This window comes from Chenopodium album, chromosome 10, assembly GCF_948465745.1.
Source record: "Chenopodium album chromosome 10, dcCheAlbu1.1, whole genome shotgun sequence".
Lineage (NCBI taxonomy): Eukaryota > Viridiplantae > Streptophyta > Magnoliopsida > Caryophyllales > Amaranthaceae > Chenopodium > Chenopodium album.
In genome coordinates, this window is record NC_137843.1 from 56,292,121 (window position 1) to 56,311,909 (window position 19,789).

Here is a 19,789-nt window from a genome sequence, read left to right on the forward strand (position 1 = left end):
TTAAGTGAAATGAATTTATTAATTATTCCACAAGGTTATTATTATTTTATTTATTACTCAAGCATGACTTGTTAGTATGTTGAGTAAAAGTGGATTAGGCCGAAATGGCTAGGTGGGTTGACTATGTTCAACAATTTTGGATAATTTGGAAGTTTAAAGGAATTAAAGGTCAATTTGTGATGTGATCACCATTGTCCTAAATAAGATTAAAAGTGAATTGATGTATGATTGTTATGTATGGTCTACTTGAATGAGTCGGCTATTAATTAAAATTGTAATCACGTAAAGTGAAACAAGGATGAGCAATAAAACTCTGGAAAGGGTGCACTTCTAGAGTATTGACAATTATGGGTTGGGGTACACGGTGGTAGCCCGTGGCTTTTCGAGGCTTGTTTGATCAACATGTCCTCTTCTCTTTTGGTATTTACATTTTTATTTTATAATGAAAGTTAGATGGGATCCTAGACTAACTTTGTGAGAATGGAGTCGCTCCCATTCTTGCATTGCGCTAAACTTTTATTTTAAATGGTCATTTGGGACCAAAATGATTTGGTGGGTTGGACAACCTCGTCTATTGCTTACTCCAAATTAAATTAATCAAACTAAATATAAAGAGTCAAGTGTTTGGAATTGGTTACTAAGTATGTTGAGTCAATTGAATTGTTTAAGTGTGGAGTCTTGATTAATGAATTTGTTTTGTATGTTTATTTACTTTAATTAATTGAGCATGTTAGGTTTTGTACGTTGTAGCTTGTATGTACTCAGCTTTGCTGATTGTGTGCTTTTGTGTGTGTTTTCTTTTGGTCATGGCCTTCGCCTTTCAATGACCCTGTGATGATCCAATTATTACACTTGTATTATTGGGGAGCAGTATTGCACAGGTTAGCTTGATGATGTGAGGTTCGGGGATTTGACATACGCATTGTCAAGGGATTGGTGTGATTGAGAGTATTCGTTCTTTGTGTTGAACTTATCTATGTTTTACTATTTCAATTATGTTTTGGGATTTTAAATATTAGTTTGGTTTAATAAGGGCCTTTATGGTTCCAATTTGTAAGCTTTGACTTATTGGTTTTCTAAATTATATTATTTTAAGATTTAAGTTGGATTTCCGCTGCAATACTTTGATAAAGCCTTAACATTTTAACACGTGGCGGTAACATGCCAACGGTTCTCCACTATTTTATTTAAATTAAGTGGTTTGGAAAAAGGGAGAATTATTGGGGTGTTACATAAATAACTTGACAAAAACCCTAAACACCCTAAAACAAACCAATAGAGAGAAGAGGGTTGATATGTCTATTTTATATAGTGATTTACCCCTGTCCCTTGGTCATAATTAGGAGTATTTTTGGCAGTTTAGAGCCACTTTTATTACTAATATGTATTTTCTAGTGTTTTCGTAGTTTTGGTAGTGTTTTGTAGGAATTGCAGATTTGGAGCATTTTTTTGGATTTATTTGGAGCCACTACGAGCATTAGAGGACCTTGACCATCTTTCATAGCCCAAGGCCGATGAGAATCATCAAATCGGTAATTAAGGGCTTGGCATAAAAGAGTTGCGGCAATAGACAGAGTAATCAAGCCCCGAAGAGGAAATTTGGACTTGGGCCAAGAAGTAGCCCAAGTCGGAAGTCCAGCCCTTGCCCATACAGCACCGCCCGACTGGATGGAGCCTCGCCCTAAGGCGCGCCCGGTCGGGCGGGGTGGAAGAACAAGAAGATATGCCCTTCGCCCTGTCTCGCGCCCGTCGGGTGCGAGAGAAGCATCAATGAAGAAAAGGCGGGCCCGGCAGGGCGAGATGGCACCCGACCGGGCGCGTGTTTTGGAGTATTGATTTCCGACGATTTTACTTAGTTTCTAATTAGGATTTGGAAGCTTTGTATGAATAAGTTTTGTTTAGTTTTGATACGATTATCCCTTTCTTTTAGCTAAATTCTCTCTTACTTAGTTTTAAGCTTAGACTTCTCTCTTGTTTCTCTCTCTACAACTCTTGGATTTATACAGTTCATCATTTCCGTTAATTTTGGTAACGATTTCTTCCCCTTTTATTTTCAGTAATTTAATTGCTTTGATTCATCATGTTTTGTTTAATTATTTTAATTAGTTTAGATTTTACTATGTGTGAGTAGTTTTATTTCTAGGGTTTGTGGGGATCCATAAATAATATGAAGGGGTAATTTATTATTGTTAATTGTCAATGCTTGATTAATTTCCTATTGATTGATTTAATGCTATGTAATTAGATTAGGCCTGGTTTAATTGTATGAGTTATGCAATGTTGATTCAAGATTCAAGAGATGAGAATTGATGTTTAGGCTTAGTTTCAATAGGCAGGTTAATTTATAAATGGTTAAGTCAAGATTCGAGAGATGCAATTTAATACCGGTAGATTAATTATGTGATTGTAATACGTGGCGAAAGCCCTTTATGATCTGATTAATTGATGATTGATTATTGTGTTTTACCCTGGAATATTATTTATTGGTGAACCTATGCCCAGGATTTTATTATTTGATTTCTCCCTACTTTAATCTCCTTAGTTTAATCCTTTTCACAACAATAAATTGGTCACTCAATGGTTTAGATTATATTAATTAATTAGGAATAAATTGACTTGTTTCTCGGCCTGTGGTTCGACCCTACTTCCCTATCTGCTTTAGCTAAAGGACTTAAGAACTATTTTTGATTAGGTGATACGACTTCATCGTGTCAAGGGTTGGTAGTGGTTTTTCCCCCTTTCATACCTCCAATTGAAACCCTAAACTAAGGTAAATAAAAAAACGACAAAATTAACAATCAATTTCATTAATTTTAACAACTTACCTGCCTCAAAATTAGGTTAATTAAGGTTCTTTGCAACAATTTGAGCAAAACAATGGAGTTTACCCCTTCATTTGATAGAATTCGAAGGTTCGTTGCTAGGAAGAATAAAGGAGAGAGAAAGTCTAATTAGAGGTGAAAGGGGAAAAAAAGAAAGGAAGGGGTTTTTTCGAGTGGTTGGTGATGGCGGCTAGGTTGGTGGGTGGTGGTGTCGGCAGTTGGGTTGGCTAGGCGGTGGTGTCGGTGTTGGCGGCTGGGTTGGCTAGGTTGTGATTTGGTGGTTTTGAGGAGAGAGAAAGTAGTTGGAGAAAAAAGGGGGAAAAAGAAAGGAAGGGTGTCAGCATGTGAGCTTCACGTGATGGTCAACACCGGGAAACCGAGTCAATCCCCCTAAAACCGCCCTAAGGTGTGTTCTCGCAAAAAAATTCTGGTTTTAGGTGTGTTTTAACAAAAACAAATTTATAAGATGTTTTTTCACAACAAAAGGGTTATAAAAGGTGTTATTTGACAAATTTTCCTTTATAAAATTAAAAGAAAAGTTTAAATAATTAAAAAAAAATATGTATCATACACCGTACAATAATTAGTATACAGTTGTACGTTAGTATTTCTTTAGTTGTTCTACTTTGACTTGTGTAGATACAAACCATTACAACTTTGACTATTAGCATATATATAATTAATCATCTTTAAATATAAAAAAAAAGTTATATTTTAACAAAGTACATTGAGAAAAGTTCTAGCATTTTACACAATAATTTTTTTTATTTAATTTTCCGTATTTGGGTAAAAAAAATAATGGTTAAAACAAGTTTTGTAAATAGTGTCAAAAGTCAAAATGGAATCGCTATTTAAAAAAAAAAAAAAAAAAAAAAAAAAAAAAAAACAGAGGGAGCAAGATTTACTTAGACTAGAAATTCAAATGAAGAGGAGTGGGTTTACCTCTGCATGTCTCTCGAAACACATTTAGTCTTAGATCTTTACTCAGGTCATTTAGATTATCAAATCAAATAATCGAATCTAAGTAGTATATGAAGTTATATCATTACATCATGCCTAAATAATCACAAATCTAATTGAAAATCAATTCTAATTAATGGCATAATTTAACAAAATTAAGTGCAGTAATCAATAAAATTTTCTTGAATCATAGGCATTGGATAATTGTAAATCTCCTTTTAAAAAATGACCAAGAATATTAACATTTTTGAACAAAAACAATTTTTTAAATTTAATTTCCATTATTAAAAAAAAAAAGAAAATCAAATCAAGTCAAAGAATTTAATTTGAACTTAAATTACATTCAAAAAAGTGAAAATATTAGAAATTGAAGGCATTACTTACAACAACAAGGGTCAAATTGGATTGTTAAAAACAAAGCAATGACATGCAACTCTGAATTCATATCTGATAAATGGATTTAGATTGTGCGAAAGCATTGAGAGATAATTAGGTAGAAAAGAGAAAATTAAAATTAAGAAAGAAAGGGGAGGAAGTTGAGTAGAAAAGGCCGATTAAATCAAGAGATTGAAAAGGAAGATGAGAAGAAATGTGGAATAAGGAAGAAATAGAGAAAATTGTTGGGAGAAAAGAGAGGAAGGAGAGTAGAGGGAGAAAGAAAAAAAAAAGAAAAAAATTATAAGAGATAGAGAGCGTGTGACTGGCTAAAAAGAAGAAGAAAAAAAAAAGGCAAGAAGAACCATCAAAGCCGGTTACTTACCCTTTTGGCTAGAGTTCTTTTTTTTTTTGACGTCTTGGCTAGAGTTCTTGTATCAAGGTAATGGAGAAACCCTCGCTTTTTTTTTTTTTTTTTTGGTTACTATGAGTATTTTACTAAATTGTGTAAAATAAATTAAGATATTTTATGACAAATTTATGAGCTGTAAACCCTTTATATAATTTTTCTCTTAAAATCCCGCTTTCTTGCCAAACATTAGGGTTTTATCTATTAATTAACACTTTAAAAAGAAGATTATTACAAGATATTAATGCTCTCTTGGCAGAAAATAGTAGAACATCAAACTTTTAAGGTAACATATTTTCTTCAATTGATAAGTTTAAACACAAAAAAAATAAAAGAAAAGATTAGGAAATTTTGTCAGAAAAAACCATTTATAATTTATAACAACTCTTTCGTTGGTAAAAACCTTTTGAAAATTTATTGGCAAAAAGAAACCCGATTGTAATTTTTTTTTTTTTTTTTGTTGAAGACAACCAAAACTTGTATTTCGGCATTGACTTGGTCTTATCCGGTGTTGACCGTGCAGGTCATGTGACCTCCTTTTTACTAATCCCACCCAATTTCTTCTAATTTTCCCCCTAATTTCCCTCTAACTCTCTCATTTTTCTTCCCCCTCCCCCTTCTTCTAATTTCCCCCATCTTCTCTATTGAATTGAAGATCTTTCAAGGGCATGATTTATTGAATTAATTGCAGAAATAGTTTTCAAGAAATAATTTCAACCAATGATACGATAACAGAGTTATTGAATGTTGCCCGGTTCATCATATTTAATTTGCAGGTATACTAAAAATTAGGGGTTTTTTTTTTTTTTGCCCTTTTTTAATTTGCGCTAATTACTCTTATTTATCTCAATTATGCAGCATCCATGGCTCCATCCTTTTAACTTTTTAGAACAAGACGCATCTCCTACGATTGCCTCCTTGCTTTTGGCAGAGCAATTGGAAAAAAAATTCGAAAAAATGTACTCAGAAAAGGAAACCCGCATCAATTAAATACAAAGCAATAACTAAACTTACAATTTATGGTGGGTGAAAATTATCTTCCTCGATTGATTTCCAGCTTCAGGGTGATGCCATGACAGAGCACAATAGAGAAGAGGATTAATTACCTCGTTTTTGTAGAGAGGGGATAGAACAAGGAGGGAAATTGGAAGAAAAAGGGGGAAGAAGAAAAATTATGACAGACTTAAGAGGAAAATTAGGGGGGAATTAGAAGAAATTGGGTGGGATTAGTAAAAAACAGGTCACGTGACCAGCACATGTAGGGTCAATGCCGGAATGTGAGCCTTGGTTGTCTTCAACAAAAAAATTTTACAATTTGGTTTCTCTTTGTCAAAATATTTATAAAAGGTTTTTTCCAACAAAAAAAGTTGTTATAAATGGTTTTTTCTGACAAAATTTCCAAAAGAAAATGATTCATGTTTATTTCTTATTGAATCATATCATCACAACTGATATATTATCTTTACTTACCTCTATCTACATACAAAAGGAAAATTTAACAAGAACGTACAAACCTTTGCTCCGTTCTTCTAAAATGCACCAACCTTTAATCTGCCCAAAGTAAACCTAAATTTGTAAATTTTCTCAAGTAGTAAAGGTTGATGCATCTTGGGAGAACGGAGCAAAAATTGGCGCATTCTTGTTAGGATTTCCTTCAAAAAATTGAAATCAAATCTCAAATTACAAAAAAATTCCGTAATCAAAATAGAAAAGTTAAGGCGAAAATAACATAATCCAGCTAACTAAGTTTCAAACCAATACTGAAGTACAATACTTCTCAATTTACTTCATATTGTGTATTTACCTCACACTTAGTATGTTTTGACCATTAAAATCAAATACGCCGCCCATATATCTCCATTGACGTTATAAAAACCCCAACAAAATCCTAAAATACCCCTATTTCTTCTTCCTCTTCCTCTCTCCTCACTCCTCTAAATTCTCAGAGCAGCTGTAGTAGAGTGACAAAAATGGCGTCGGATCTAACAAACTCAGATGATCCGATGAAACATCGGAAGTCACCTAGGTTGTCTGTTGAAGGAGGAGGAAAGAGAGATGCTAAATTGACTGATTGTCGTGCTTCCGGTGACAAACAGACCAATAAGATAAAGAAGAAAAGGGGTAATTCTGCCTGTGTTTCTTTCTTGATCGGTGACCCAATTCCCGATAAGGAAGCTCGCCGCCGGTGGCCGTATAGGTATACGAATAAGGTACATTGTCTTAATTTTACAATTTTTCTTTGTAATTTTAGTTTATTTATTTAATTATTAGGTAAATTAATTGGGTTTATTCTTGCTTAGTTTTTCAAATGCATGCAATAATTTAAAAAGAAATCCAATTTTCTTTGAAGATGGGATTAATTTTAATTGCTAGATGTTTTCTTTTTTCTACTGTAAAAAGTAATAATTATAATGAGGGTGAAAATGAAGGGAATAATATTGTCAAATTTGTGCTGCTTAATTGTTTTTTTGTATCTGAAAATTTTGCTGATTTTGGAACAAAAAAGTGTTTGTTTTGATGGATAGTTTTTTTTTTTTATTTTTTTTTTATTTTTTATTAATTTAATTTTAAGACCTGTGATTCTGGGGTTATACTGGTTGATGATCTAGTTGTGATGCTGTATTTTTGCAGCGCCAAAGAAATAATCGAGGGAACTCGAAATCAATGTAAGTGATCAATCATTATTATTATTATTATTATTATTATTATTATTATTATTATTATTATTATTATTATTATTATTATTATTATTATTATTATTCAGTGTATGTTTATTCAATTGGTATATTTTCCCCGTATTTTTACAGTGATGATGATGATGAAGATGAGTTGATTTTGGATGTAAAATGTCATTATTCGCAAGCTGAAGTTGCGAATTGTATTTTTGAAATCGGAGATTGTACATATGTAAAAGTAAGCCTCAATGCTTTTCCTTTGGTTCTTTTCAGCACCTGTTGCTTTATTGTGTCTTGAAATTATGTGGTGGTTATCCTATTGATACAATTACTATGTCCGGGATTTTCAGAAGAAGCTTCTTACAATCCTCACTTGTATTACTTTGTTATTAACATTTTATGGTGTGCATTTATGCATGTGTATTGAGGTGGGAAGTTGAGTGTGGATAATGAGTTAATGACCTTGGATGATTGACTACTAAGCCAAGCAAAATGCTAATATACTCCTGTCTGATAGCAGCCTCTTTTAAACACATGATTGGTAGCTTACCAATATCTACTTTATTGGTATAATTCTTCTAGCTATAATAATAGAAATCTGATAGTAGTCTTGTCAAATGGAAGGGGAACATGAAAGAAAACACGAGAATAGAAGTTGCTCCTGCTATGAAATGTGATGATTTGTAATGTTAGGGTATCTGGTCTGCTAGTAGGATTGAGAACGAGGAAGTGCAAGTATGCTAACCTTGAGGCTTAGTCGAGGAAATCTCCTCCACGTTGAAGTCAGTGTGGGATGCCTTAGTTGAGTGAGTATGTGGAGGGGTATTTAGTGACGCTTTGTATGATCTTTGGACACCTGGGTTGGGGGGGAATTAGTCTTTGGAGGGTGCCAACAAGACAAGCTGCTACCATGGGTGCTTGTAGAGTTGTAGGCTACGTTCATGGTTGCAGGGAGGGTTAGGTTTTCTGTTGTCTTAACCATACTTGCATTGTATGATAAGCCGCCATATAGCCCCCGTGTTTAACTAGCCTCCCAGAGTGGCTACTTTGATCTCTGTAAATCCTGCTATTTTGGCAGGTTGGTGGGCTTCGTACTTGTGGATCACAGTGTGATTCATTCCTCTATTATGTGAAATGGGAATCTTCTGAGAGAGGCTTGTTTCATTATTCGAAAATTTGGTGCTTGGACCCACGTGGGTACTTCAGTGCTCTGAAGAAGCTAAGGATGTTGATCTTTGTGTGCACTTCAGAGCTTCCTAATCCAGTTTCAAAGATCTAGGAGGGTGGGACATAGCTAGAATGTTTAAACTCTCAGTGTGGTTTTGAGTTGATTATAAGAGGCCTATAATGGAATTATTGACCAAAGGATGGACATTCTATGGCATCTTATGGTGTCATGACTCTGAAGAGTCTGAACTCCTTGAACTACTTTCAAGACCATGCATATCTTATATTCAGTGTTAAACACCATTTTTAGTCCTTTTATTTATTTTTTTAATCCATTTCCTCTTTATTCTTTCCTCACAAACTATCTATGTTTTGTAGGGTGAAAAACGGAAGAAAAATTTTATTGGCAGGATTGTAGAATTCTTCAAAACCATGGATGATGAAGATTATTTTCGAGTTCAATGGTTTTATAGGGCTGAAGATACGGTAAAGACATAAACCTCTTAGGGATTTAGTTTTTCTGTTGCATATTAACTCTGTTCATGCTTCATTCTTTTCCCTGCCTTGCAGGTAGGTTAAAAAAAAATACACATAAGAAAAATTTACTGAGTGTTGATTCTGAAGGATATATGGTCAATTAGTAGCACATTTGCTTACAGAAATCTCAGTCAATACAAAGGCCTTGACCTTTTGAAAAGTTCTTTTTAAGCAACTTGGAAATAAGCTGGCTATTTTCTTTTGTCATCATGATTGGGAACTTTAATGATTTAAGAATTGCAACCTTTGTGTGATTGCTTTGGCTCCTTTTCAGGTTATAGATGATGAGGCAAAGCCTCATGATGAAAAGCGGTTGTTCCTTTCAGATCTTATGAATGACAACCCATTAGATTGCATTGTTTCAAAAGTCAGGATTATACAAGTACCACCAAGTGTATGTTCTCTAGCCACGTCTTTTATTGTAAATGTTGCATGCTATCCTGGAGGTTGTGTCTTAATTCTAAATTTCAACTTTTAATTGATTGCAGTTACAACAGTAGTTTCTTGCTGATATCATGATACTCGTACTTTTGTGTTGGCTATATTTTGATTATGTTACTTTTAATTTGAAGTTTTTTGTTGCCTTTTACCTGGCAGGTGGACTTGAAAACAAAATCCCTTTCTGCCTTTGACTTCTATTATGACATGAAATACTGTGTGGACTATACCACTTTTTCTACAGTTGTTGATGGTAAGTTGATGATCTTGACTGCAGGCCAGGATATGTTAAGATCTCCTTCTTTGAGTTGCATCTACTGCTGTTAGTGTGTTGGACTCATCACAGTGATAAGCGTTAACATCACCAGATAAATTACAGAAGTGATAAAAACTGAAATTTTGCCTTCTTTATCTTGAATACTGTGAGGGGAGTGATGCTACAGCCAAAGAACTAAAATTGAATTGGTTGTATCTGGGTGTCTTGACATTGAAGTCCTCTTTGGTTGGTTACAGAGGAACCTGGCCTTTCATCAGATGATAACATGAAGAAGATCCAAGCAAATGGACTCAAGCCTAATTTCTGGAACTTTTCTGCCCATAAGCCACATAAGTCTGACATGGCATTGTTAGACTTGTACTCTGGTTGTGGAGGAATGTCAATGGGATTATGCCTAGGGGCTAAACTTGCTGGAATTAATCTTAAAACGGTAAATTGTAGATCTTGTGATCTTTTTTGGGTTTCTAACTGTTGTGATTTCTTTTGTATTATTGAACTTAATTCATTGCCTTATTCTAGAGATGGGCTCTTGACATCAATACATCAGCCTGTGAAAGCCTGAGGTTAAATCATCCCCAATTACAAGTCAGTAAGCCCAGCCTTTACACTGTCAAGCTATGCTCTAATTTCATTGGTTGTTTTCCTGTTTGAGAAAGAAGGATGTGTGTTCTTATATTATGCCATTACAGATAAGAAATGAGCCAGCTGAGGAATTTCTTGGCTTGCTGAAAGAGTGGGATAAACTTTGTAAAAGTTATGTTGGTAACTCGAGAAACAAGAGTATGTCCTCTCCTAGAGTTCAAAGCCAGTTGCAGTCTCAGAAAAGTGATAATTCGAGGAGCAAAACTAAGAAATCATCTAATGAGTATGAGGTTGCTTGCCTTACTGATATCTGCTATGGTGATCCCAACGAAAGTGGCAAGCCTGGACTTCATTTTGAGGTTGGTTTGATTTGTCAAAATCCATAAGCCTGCTAGCCTTATTGATATCCTCCTTGCTGTTGCTGCTGCTGGTTTTCTTTTTTTTCCTTGGGAGAGGGGAGGAAGTGGCTAATAATATCTGACTTTGCTAATTACCTTGGTGTACTTAGGTGCGTTGGGCTGGTTATGGCCCGAGTGAGAACACATGGGAGCCAATTGAGGGACTAAGGTATGCAAGTTTCATTTTTGTCAATTGTTTTACTTTGCTGATCATTGATTTTTACTTATTGATACATGCAAATGTGCAATTTCTAGTAACTGCCAGGATCGAATACAAGAATTTGTTCAGAAAGGTCATAAACTTGGGATTTTGCCTCGGCCGGTATAGTATTTAGGGTTATGCCTTCCTTTTAATCATTTGATTTAGATCTTAATTAATCAATTTGCTAAATTTCAAAGGGGTTCTTAATCTTGCATTTGGATGTGCAGGGAGATGTCGATATAATTTGTGGAGGTCCTCCATGCCAAGGAATTAGTGGGTATAACCGTCACAGAAATGTTGATAACCCTTTAGATGATGATAGAAATCGCCAAATTGTTGTGTTTATGGATATTGTAGAGTTTCTCAAGCCAACATATATATTGATGGAAAATGTGGCTGACATTCTGAGGCTTGCCAATGGTCAGCTTGGAAAATATGCAATTAGCAGATTGGTTCAGTTGAAGTATCAAGCAAGTCTAGGAATTATGGCTGCTGGTTGCTATGGCCTTCCGCAATTCCGCCTACGTGTTTTCCTATGGGGAGCTCATCCTAATGAGGTTAGCCACTTAATGTTTGCTGAATGGGAAAAGAAATTCAGGCAAAACAATGAAACATGACCAGTACAACAGTAATACATAATTATAATAATTTTTTTTTTTTTATTATTTTGAAAAGGTAAGAAAAAGAAACATTAGTCATGTGGCAATGTATACGTAAATAACGTGATAAATGATTGATGGTGCATGTTTGTCAATTACTAGAATTAGCTTGGATCACAGGTTTAAATTTTCTTTCTAGCAATATCTACAAGATATTTAAGAAAATATGCCTACTTGGACTGTAAGTTACTCCGATGATTCAGTTGGATTATATAGGGTTCTTCAGAAGCATAGGTGGGGTTTTCTTTTCATCAGTAAAGTTCCAACATTAGTTATCAATGCTGAAGAAAAACACAGAAATTAGCTGTAAAATTGCAGAAACAAGATTATGAATTTATGACATAATTGTTCATGTGCTGTACAGAGATTACCGCAATTTCCTCTTCCTACGCATGATGTGGTAGTGAGATATGGGGCGCCATGTAAATTTGAGGTATTTATCCTTTTTGTGTATTTCAATAATATTACTTCTAGTTGTTTTCCTATAGTGTTGTATCCCTATTTACTATGATATTTAATGTGTAGCGCAATGTTGTTGCATATGATGAAGATCAATCTCCTAACCTTGAGAAAGCTCTTAAACTGGGAGATGCTATTTCTGATCTTCCGCCGGTAATACCTTTACCTGTCCTTGTTCATTTGTTCCTCTTGAACTCTTGTTCACTAAAATTTTCCTTTCAAGGTGACAAACAATGAAGTTCGAGTAGAGATGTCATATCGAAAACCTCCAGAAACGGAGTTTCAAAAGTATATTAGATCAAGTGAATGCGGTAAGTATTCCACATTGTTCTCCATTTGCGCCATCCGGACTTAATCTTGTGATTCATATATGGTCAATAACCCCATTTTTTTTTTTTGTAAAAAACTACATTCTCATTTGACTCCTACCTAGTACTAAATTGGCATTCTATGTGGTTAAATTTGCTCTTAGTATAAACCCTTGAGATTCTAGTTTTTGCTTTCATTAATCATTACTATATTTTAGCATTAACCTTAGCTATAATCCCGTCCTCCAATACAGATTCTTCTGCAACAGTGTACACCAGGGTATCTCATCTTGGATAGTTGGATAGACCCTGTTACTTCATCCAATGTTGTGAATTGAAAAAGACTCAAAGCGGACCCCTGTTACTGTCCAATCATGATAGGGAAATCCTCCATTACTCCCCCACAAGTCCGCACATTTGGATTTATGTCTATACATTGTAAATTCATACGAAATTTTAAGCTTTTTACATGTGAAAGAAAATCATGTGCAGATCCTTCTTCCTATCCATATTATATTCTCACTTTTCCTCAACAGACAAGTGACTTCCATGATATATCGCCCATCCCAGCATAAAACCAATTAGTTTCTCTAAACTGCTTGTACGTTTCCTCAATATATGCGTTATCACTCTCTTCCAGTAATTTATCTCCTTTTAAAACTTTTCAAATCTTGTTCGATATATTCATAAACCAATAATACCAATCAATATCAGCCTTCCTTAGACACCTCAAAGTCTCAATAGGAATGCCATATGAATTAGATGAGATCGTGAATAATGGAATTTTTGGGAAAGCCATGTTTATAAAAATTCCTGTTGTTTAGCATTTGTCTCCCATTCTGGGATAGGTCATCTGGGTAGGAGTGCATCTTATCTCTGTCATGTATCATTTATGCTGCAGATATGCTCAATACTCCTGGTGCCACAGCACGAAAAAAACCTGTGCTTTATGATCACCGACCACTTGAGTTAACCGAAGATGATTACTTGCGAGTTTCTAGAATCCCTCTGAAAAAGGTTGAATTCAAGTTTTAAGTTTCATATAATTTCTTCCGTTAAAACGTCATAGTTTCTTTCATAAGTCCTTGGAGTAAAACATTTTGCAGGGAGCAAACTTTCGAGACCTACCAGGTTTAATTATTGGAAGAGACAATGTTGTTCGTAGAGATCCAGAATCAGATATAAGATTACCATCTGGGAAACAACTGGTAAATCTACTGTACATTTCTTTGCCTTACCCAACTCTTTTTTTCCTCTACATAATGATTTCCAAAAGTAAACTATGAATATGTGGAAGTGGAATCTGGCTCCATCTCGATTGCTACCAACTTAAGTTTGTAATGTCCTACATTTGGCTTCTTCATAGGGCATCCTGTATTCTTACTTGCACTCTTTTGACATTGAACAGGTTCCTGATTATGCAATTAACTTTTGTAGTGGGAAATCATTGAGGTATTTATCATTTATGAATCTGATAGTTGATAACTATTAATAATTGTCCTTCAAATGTACTTATAAAATTCCTTCTGGTTTGCTTGACAACCCTGTAAAGACCATTTGGTCGACTTTGGTGGGACGAGACAGTGCCCACAGTATTGACGAAACCTGATCTTCACAGCCAGGTAGCCCTTAAAATTTTTATTCTTCTGTAGATTATAATGTGGTCCAAATTTTTGATCAGTGTTGGAGAATTATGAAGTCTAAATGTGAATTTGTAGGTCATTTTGCATCCAGATCAAGACAGAGTTCTCACTATTCGTGAGTGTGCAAGATTACAGGGTTTCCCAGACTTTTACAGATTTTATGGGAGTGTGAAGGATAGGTTGGTCCATCTTTATTCTTCATCAGATTTTGTTTTATAGGTGCAATCTGCAGCTTCCTTGAATTAATTAATATATGTATGTTAATTTTTGGTTAGATACTGTCAAGTTGGAAATGCTGTATCAGTTTCAGTTGCCAAAGCTCTAGGGTATAGTATGGGCATGGCAGCGCAAAAGCTGACTGGGAATGGTCCTCTCATGACTCTCCCACCCAAGTTTGCTCACATCACAGTAGCTGAACATTTGAAGTCATCAATTAAAGAAGTGACCGAAAGTAATTTTCATTTCTAACGTACTGTAGAATTATGAACTATATGATTTAAGTGATTATTTTCCGATTCAACTTTGTAATCTGCTGTAATTTTCTTTCTTGACCCTTCTGTGTAGCTCTGAAGTTTCTTCAGTGGTAACACACAAGAGTCAGGGAACCTGTGATAAGTAGATTGACAATTTGTACATTGTCTCACAAATTTGGCAGTTTACTAATAATAATGTGCTCTATATTTTCTTGGTGCTTAAATTTTTCCTCTATTGTTTTGGTACAATCAGTATTCCAATATTTTAGGGTAAAAAGGACCCAATTGCATAGCACCTCTCACAAATTTACAAGTCTTTCAGTCCAATCACATGTATAACCCTTGAAAGGGGGAAGGTAAGGCAATCACAATCCCCACTCCCAAGCACAATTAGATGGCGAGACTTGAAACAGTGACCTCAAAGTCACGAGGTGGCTCTTTGCCAAGCTCGCTTAGTTTAGTACACCAACCATATGCCTAGTAAATTTTAACATACAAAACTTGCCCTTAAGCAGCAGAATACTAAATTCTCCAAGTAGTTGACTAGTTGGAACAAGGTATATAATTAACTTGGTTAGTTACCAAGAATGGTAATCCAGCAGAAGCTAATGAGTACCTTATCTCAGTTACATTACCTACAAAGCTATTACTCCTATTAGTGCATAGTAAATAGAAACAAAAAGGAAACAGAAACAACACAGGCAGATAATGTATTCTTCCAGGCTTCCATCTCATTGCTTCCATATACATTGTCAGTACAGTTAGGTGTATGAGTGTATCAATCTCGAGTAGGCAGTTCCCGAAGTATACGGAGGACCTGAGACCATGAAAATAAATTCCCCTAATTCATGCTTGAAATCTGCTCATAAATCCAGAATGAGATGCCACAGTATTCTAGTCTTCTGTGACATCAAATAGCCGATATAGGATCCTGTAACAACAAAGTGATGTAAGCAGACAAAATGTGCATCATATCAGGCAATAAAATAAATTCTGTTATGAAACCACCATTTCTATGCTTAAAGATGATCTAAAAAAAAAAAAACCAAAGCAATAATGTTCAAGGTATGTCGTTGAACCATTTCGAATATTATGATCCTCAGGAAGCTTGATATGTGAAGGCACATATAATTACTCATCAATATTGGATCGCACACAGAAGGCTCATATAAATATAACTTGGTCACTTTTAGTAAACCATGTAGCTTATAGGCTATGGCATACGGATTACAAGGGCTTCTAGATGTGCACACAAATATACTTACAGTAATTGCCCTTAAAATGAAAATTCAGCTTACCAGCTCCCGCTGCCACCATTTTGGGAGAAGAAGTCATTATCCAGTGACACAGCAAGAGCTAACACCACTGCTCTCTCTGAAAGGGTCAGTGGGCGCGCAATTTTTAAATCCTCAACCTGCGGAGAATGTATAGCAGTATAGGATAGAGAAAATTTTAGCAAGAAAAACCAAACTCTGGCACAATTGTACATAAGTTGCTCTTTCTTCAGTACAGCATATTACCTCTTCTGCAAGGCCCGTTTTCAATGCAGGATCAGAACTCTCAAATCTAATGACATATTGTCCAGCATCTGTGAGCAGCTAATACATTGTAGTGAAAAAGTTCAGTAAAACAGAAGCAGTGATAGAGCACAACAGATAACTCTCAATAATTAGAGCAATAAGGTCCATCATTAAACGAAAAAATCAGTTGAAGATGTCCCAATCCCAACTCCCAAGCCAATATTTGCACCATTTTTTTACTTATTGGGAAGCATTTAGCACTAAGAACACAACATTCATTACCCCAAATCAGGGTACTGAATCATGATCCCTCAAATAAAAATTGTGGAGACATCAAATACAACTGCCTTTGTGTTATTTTTACCCGATTCCTCAATATGACTCACAATTAGAAAGTAGCCAATTATTTGAGATGTTGTGAGCATCAGAAATAGAACAAACCTCAAAACCGAAACCTCTCCAATTACGATTTATCTCAGCGAGCACATTACCATCAAGATCTTTCATTGTATATGTCCAATTCCAAAAACCAGGATTTTCAACCACAGCAAACTGCTTGTTCCTAAATAATTAAGGCCTGATATAAGGGCTACTAAACTATCAAAGCAATGAAAGTGTACAAGCAAGGAAAGCTTACCCCAAAAATAGATCGTAGATTCTCTTCCACGGATGCCATCGTTGGTGTACAACACCAATCTCCTGTTCACAAACATTAGTGTAATCATAGCAATGTAATTGCCCCAGAGAGCTAAAGATGAAGGTGTTTAAAAAAACAATCTGGCCTACCTTTCCGTTAACCTCAGCATATATTGAGCTCATAATCCACCAAAAGGGCCTACGAATCTAGATTACACGTTGAACAAGTCCACAAGGTTAACAAATTCACTTGCAAAAATGACAATAGTAACCACTCTAGACGAAAAGATAGAATTATACCCTGAATAGCTCAGTGCCTAATGCATCAGTTATGTATGCAACAAAGGGACGTCTCTTACGAAGAAACTGCAAAATTGTAAAACAGCAATCCATTAAACATATCCTGCTGTCAAAATATCAAAACATATTCAGACTCAAGTTTTCAGTCTGCACAATTTCCATGTACAATGGGATAATTCGTATCAGTTAGATGAACATCAGTTGTCTGCTACTCTCCTTTAAAGATAATATGGGAAAGATTGCAAAACTAAACAAGATTGATTGATAATATACACACTATGATGGATTTGTTACCTGTCTCAAAAGAACATCACTCTCTTCGCGGATGAAACCAACAAGCTAGATAAAACACACAGAACAACCCAAGTAAGAATTCTACAATGACTTCTTATTCCTCCAAAAACTGACATTAAAATGCAACAGAAATTCAAGCAAATGCCAAGTGCACTTACAGTCTGAGGGTAGCTTACATCCACTATTGCATACCGATTTTGCTGCAAGGGATATTCAATAACCGTTCATTATATAAAACTAAAAGAAATATAACAGCAAATCTCTAACACAAATATCAAACCAAACGCCGTAACTTTAACCAAACCAAATCAAATCAAATCATCACTATGTGTAATAAATGAACAAGACAACAAATTACCTGCTCAAAGCCAAACACAACGTCTGCCCATTCTATATCTCGGGTAATTAATAAATTTGCTCTAGCAAGAAGAGGGGAAACTTGAACCTGCAAAATTCACATAAGCATTATAGATTGTTAGCACATAAAAAAACCAGGTATTTAAATGTAAATGCTCCAATTCAAAACAAAGCAAATTCAAACACAACTAGTCATGCAAATATGCAATCATGATACTATCCAAGAATGGGAGTGCATACAATAGTACCAATACTCCCTCCGCCCCATGATACAGCTCTTGTTTTGTGAAATTTACAGGAATTATATTATACTCCCTCCGTCCCAATTTCCAATTTAGACACGGAAAGCATCATCATGATACAATAACACAGTTCAACTCTAGCAAATGATCACAGAATTTACCGTTCTACAAAATCGAAGCAAGGTAATGTTATATATAGCCAACTAGCAAAGCAAACATAAGCCATATTATGTAAATGCAAGATGCAACAACTCATAATAAGCACCAAAGAACACATCAACTCAACAACTAACCCCATCAAAAAGAGACAGAAAATATTTATACCTCCTCAGGAGAAGTAGGTGCCAAATATCTAGTAGTAGATTGACTAACAAAGGGCAGCTCAAATACATGAGTTGTTGAACCACGATATTTCCTATTCCTATAATTATTTATCCTTTTATAATCCATATTCTCTCTTTCCTTTGCTTTCTCCAATTCCTTGTCTGAAACCCAAAGCCGAGCAAGGAAATCCCGGTCCAAATCCGGCTCTTTTCGAACGACGCTATGCTTAAACCGACGAGATTCGAGCATTGGTACAGGATGTTTGGGCATTTGGGGTTGTCCATCAAAATCATATAACTGAAATAACCCAAGAATTGAACCCTTTACAATGCCAGTTGTGCTAAATCTGCTAATACCCTTTAACAAACAATTGCTTGAGATATTACTCTTAGCAATTTGCTTCAAATGCCTACTCCAACTCATTTTGCAAATAATTTCCTGCAATTGTAAACAACAAAAACTTAAGTTGAATAGCTGGGAATACAAAATTTGAAGCCAATCTTAAACACCCATTATCAGTCATCAAATGATTTTCCAAGCTTTATTGAGCAATTTGTTGGAAATAAAGAGAAAATTTTATGCAAAAACATTGCTGTAAGTGACATGAATGAATGAAGAGAGAAAAAGAAAATCTTTAAACAATTCAAAGCATGCAAACGCCTGTTAAAAAAACACAAACTTGGAGAGCAAGTCTTGTTTTGTTGTATAGTGACTTGATTAATCGTAATATCGTACAACTTTATATACTGTAATTAACATGATGGAAATTATTTCTTAAGTCGCTTATAAATTAATTTGTACATAAGGAAATATTAGTATCTTATCCAAAATAAAATTCTAAACCACTATTTTATCAAAAATAAAACTCTAATCTAAATTTTTTTATCTTACAAAATCTATCCAACTTTTTTAATTAATAAAAAATCCAACTTTTTATAACAAGTGTCGTCTGGTGTCCTAGTTAATCATACAACTTTATATAAATTAAGGGTATGTTCACTTCAGCTTAATTTCAGTTCAGTTCAGCTCAGCTTCACTCCAATCAATTCAGTTCAGTTCAACTCCAATCAGTTCAGTTCAGCTCCTAATTTCCTTCTCTCATAAAATATTCATTTCAGCTCTATTCAGTTCAGTAAATGTGAACAGACCCTAAATTAGAAGATATAACATGATTAGAGTAGATTGATAGATGAGTTTTTTTAATTAGTTTTTGCTAAGTATGCTACCTCTTTAGCAAGACACAGTTCTGAATATTCATGAGGGTGCAAGATTACAGGGTTTCCCAAATTTTTACAGATTTTTATGGGAGTATGAAGGATAGGTTTATTCTTCATAAGGTTTTGTTTATAGGTGCATTCTGCAACTTCCTTGAATTAATACCTAACATATTGTGCACGCAATGTGTGCTTGTGTAAAACAATAATAAAAAAAAAAAATCATTATTAATAGGAAAAAAATACTTTTAATAATCCCAATTTTGTCCGATTTTCTTTGAATAATCTCAACTTTCGATAATTCTGAAATAATACCCAATTTTGGGGTGTGTTTTCTTCTAACAATATTCCTGGTAAATTACAACATACAAAATACTCACCCAAATGCAGAAGGTTCAAAGTAATAGGAACAAAATATCAGTAGCTTAGTTACCAAGAATGGTAATCCAGCAAAAACTATTGAATAACTTTTGTGATTTTGTCATAAATTGTGAGTTTAGTTATAATTTGGACAATAC

At 34.8% G+C, this 19,789-nt stretch overlaps 2 protein-coding genes across 5 annotated transcripts; one reads left to right on the plus strand and one right to left on the minus strand.

Moving 5' to 3' along the window:
• Positions 1–6,445: 6,445 nt before the first annotated feature.
• LOC145562605 (DNA (cytosine-5)-methyltransferase CMT2-like) lies at positions 6,446–14,591 on the plus strand. Its single transcript, XM_081622936.1, has 21 exons — positions 6,446–6,776; positions 7,198–7,232; positions 7,374–7,479; positions 8,787–8,894; positions 9,220–9,339; positions 9,543–9,636; positions 9,897–10,090; positions 10,180–10,245; positions 10,350–10,601; positions 10,751–10,809; positions 10,896–10,962; positions 11,070–11,399; positions 11,866–11,934; positions 12,027–12,113; positions 12,184–12,271; positions 13,170–13,285; positions 13,375–13,476; positions 13,677–13,720; positions 13,821–13,890; positions 13,987–14,090; positions 14,187–14,591. Exons 1-21 carry the CDS (start codon positions 6,537–6,539, stop codon positions 14,377–14,379), a joined length of 2,544 nt encoding a protein of 847 aa, XP_081479062.1. The 5' UTR covers positions 6,446–6,536; the 3' UTR covers positions 14,380–14,591.
• A 64-nt stretch (positions 14,592–14,655) lies between these two features.
• Positions 14,656–19,789, minus strand: LOC145562606 (altered inheritance rate of mitochondria protein 25-like). Of its 4 annotated transcripts, XM_081622938.1 has the most exons (12): positions 19,652–19,789; positions 18,058–18,495; positions 17,493–17,579; positions 17,293–17,334; positions 17,135–17,179; positions 16,841–16,906; positions 16,691–16,747; positions 16,542–16,603; positions 16,346–16,466; positions 15,905–15,982; positions 15,683–15,798; positions 14,657–15,315 (listed from the first exon to the last, which is right to left on the minus strand). In XM_081622938.1, exons 2-12 carry the CDS (start codon positions 18,478–18,480, stop codon positions 15,279–15,281), a joined length of 1,134 nt encoding a protein of 377 aa, XP_081479064.1. In that variant the 5' UTR covers positions 18,481–18,495; positions 19,652–19,789; the 3' UTR covers positions 14,657–15,278. The 4 variants fall into 4 exon arrangements, 3 of the variants coding, with proteins under 3 accessions (XP_081479063.1, XP_081479064.1, XP_081479065.1); XM_081622937.1 differs by having other exon boundaries at positions 14,656–15,315; positions 16,542–16,747; XM_081622939.1 differs by lacking the exons at positions 14,657–15,315; positions 16,346–16,466 and having other exon boundaries at positions 15,682–15,798; positions 16,542–16,747.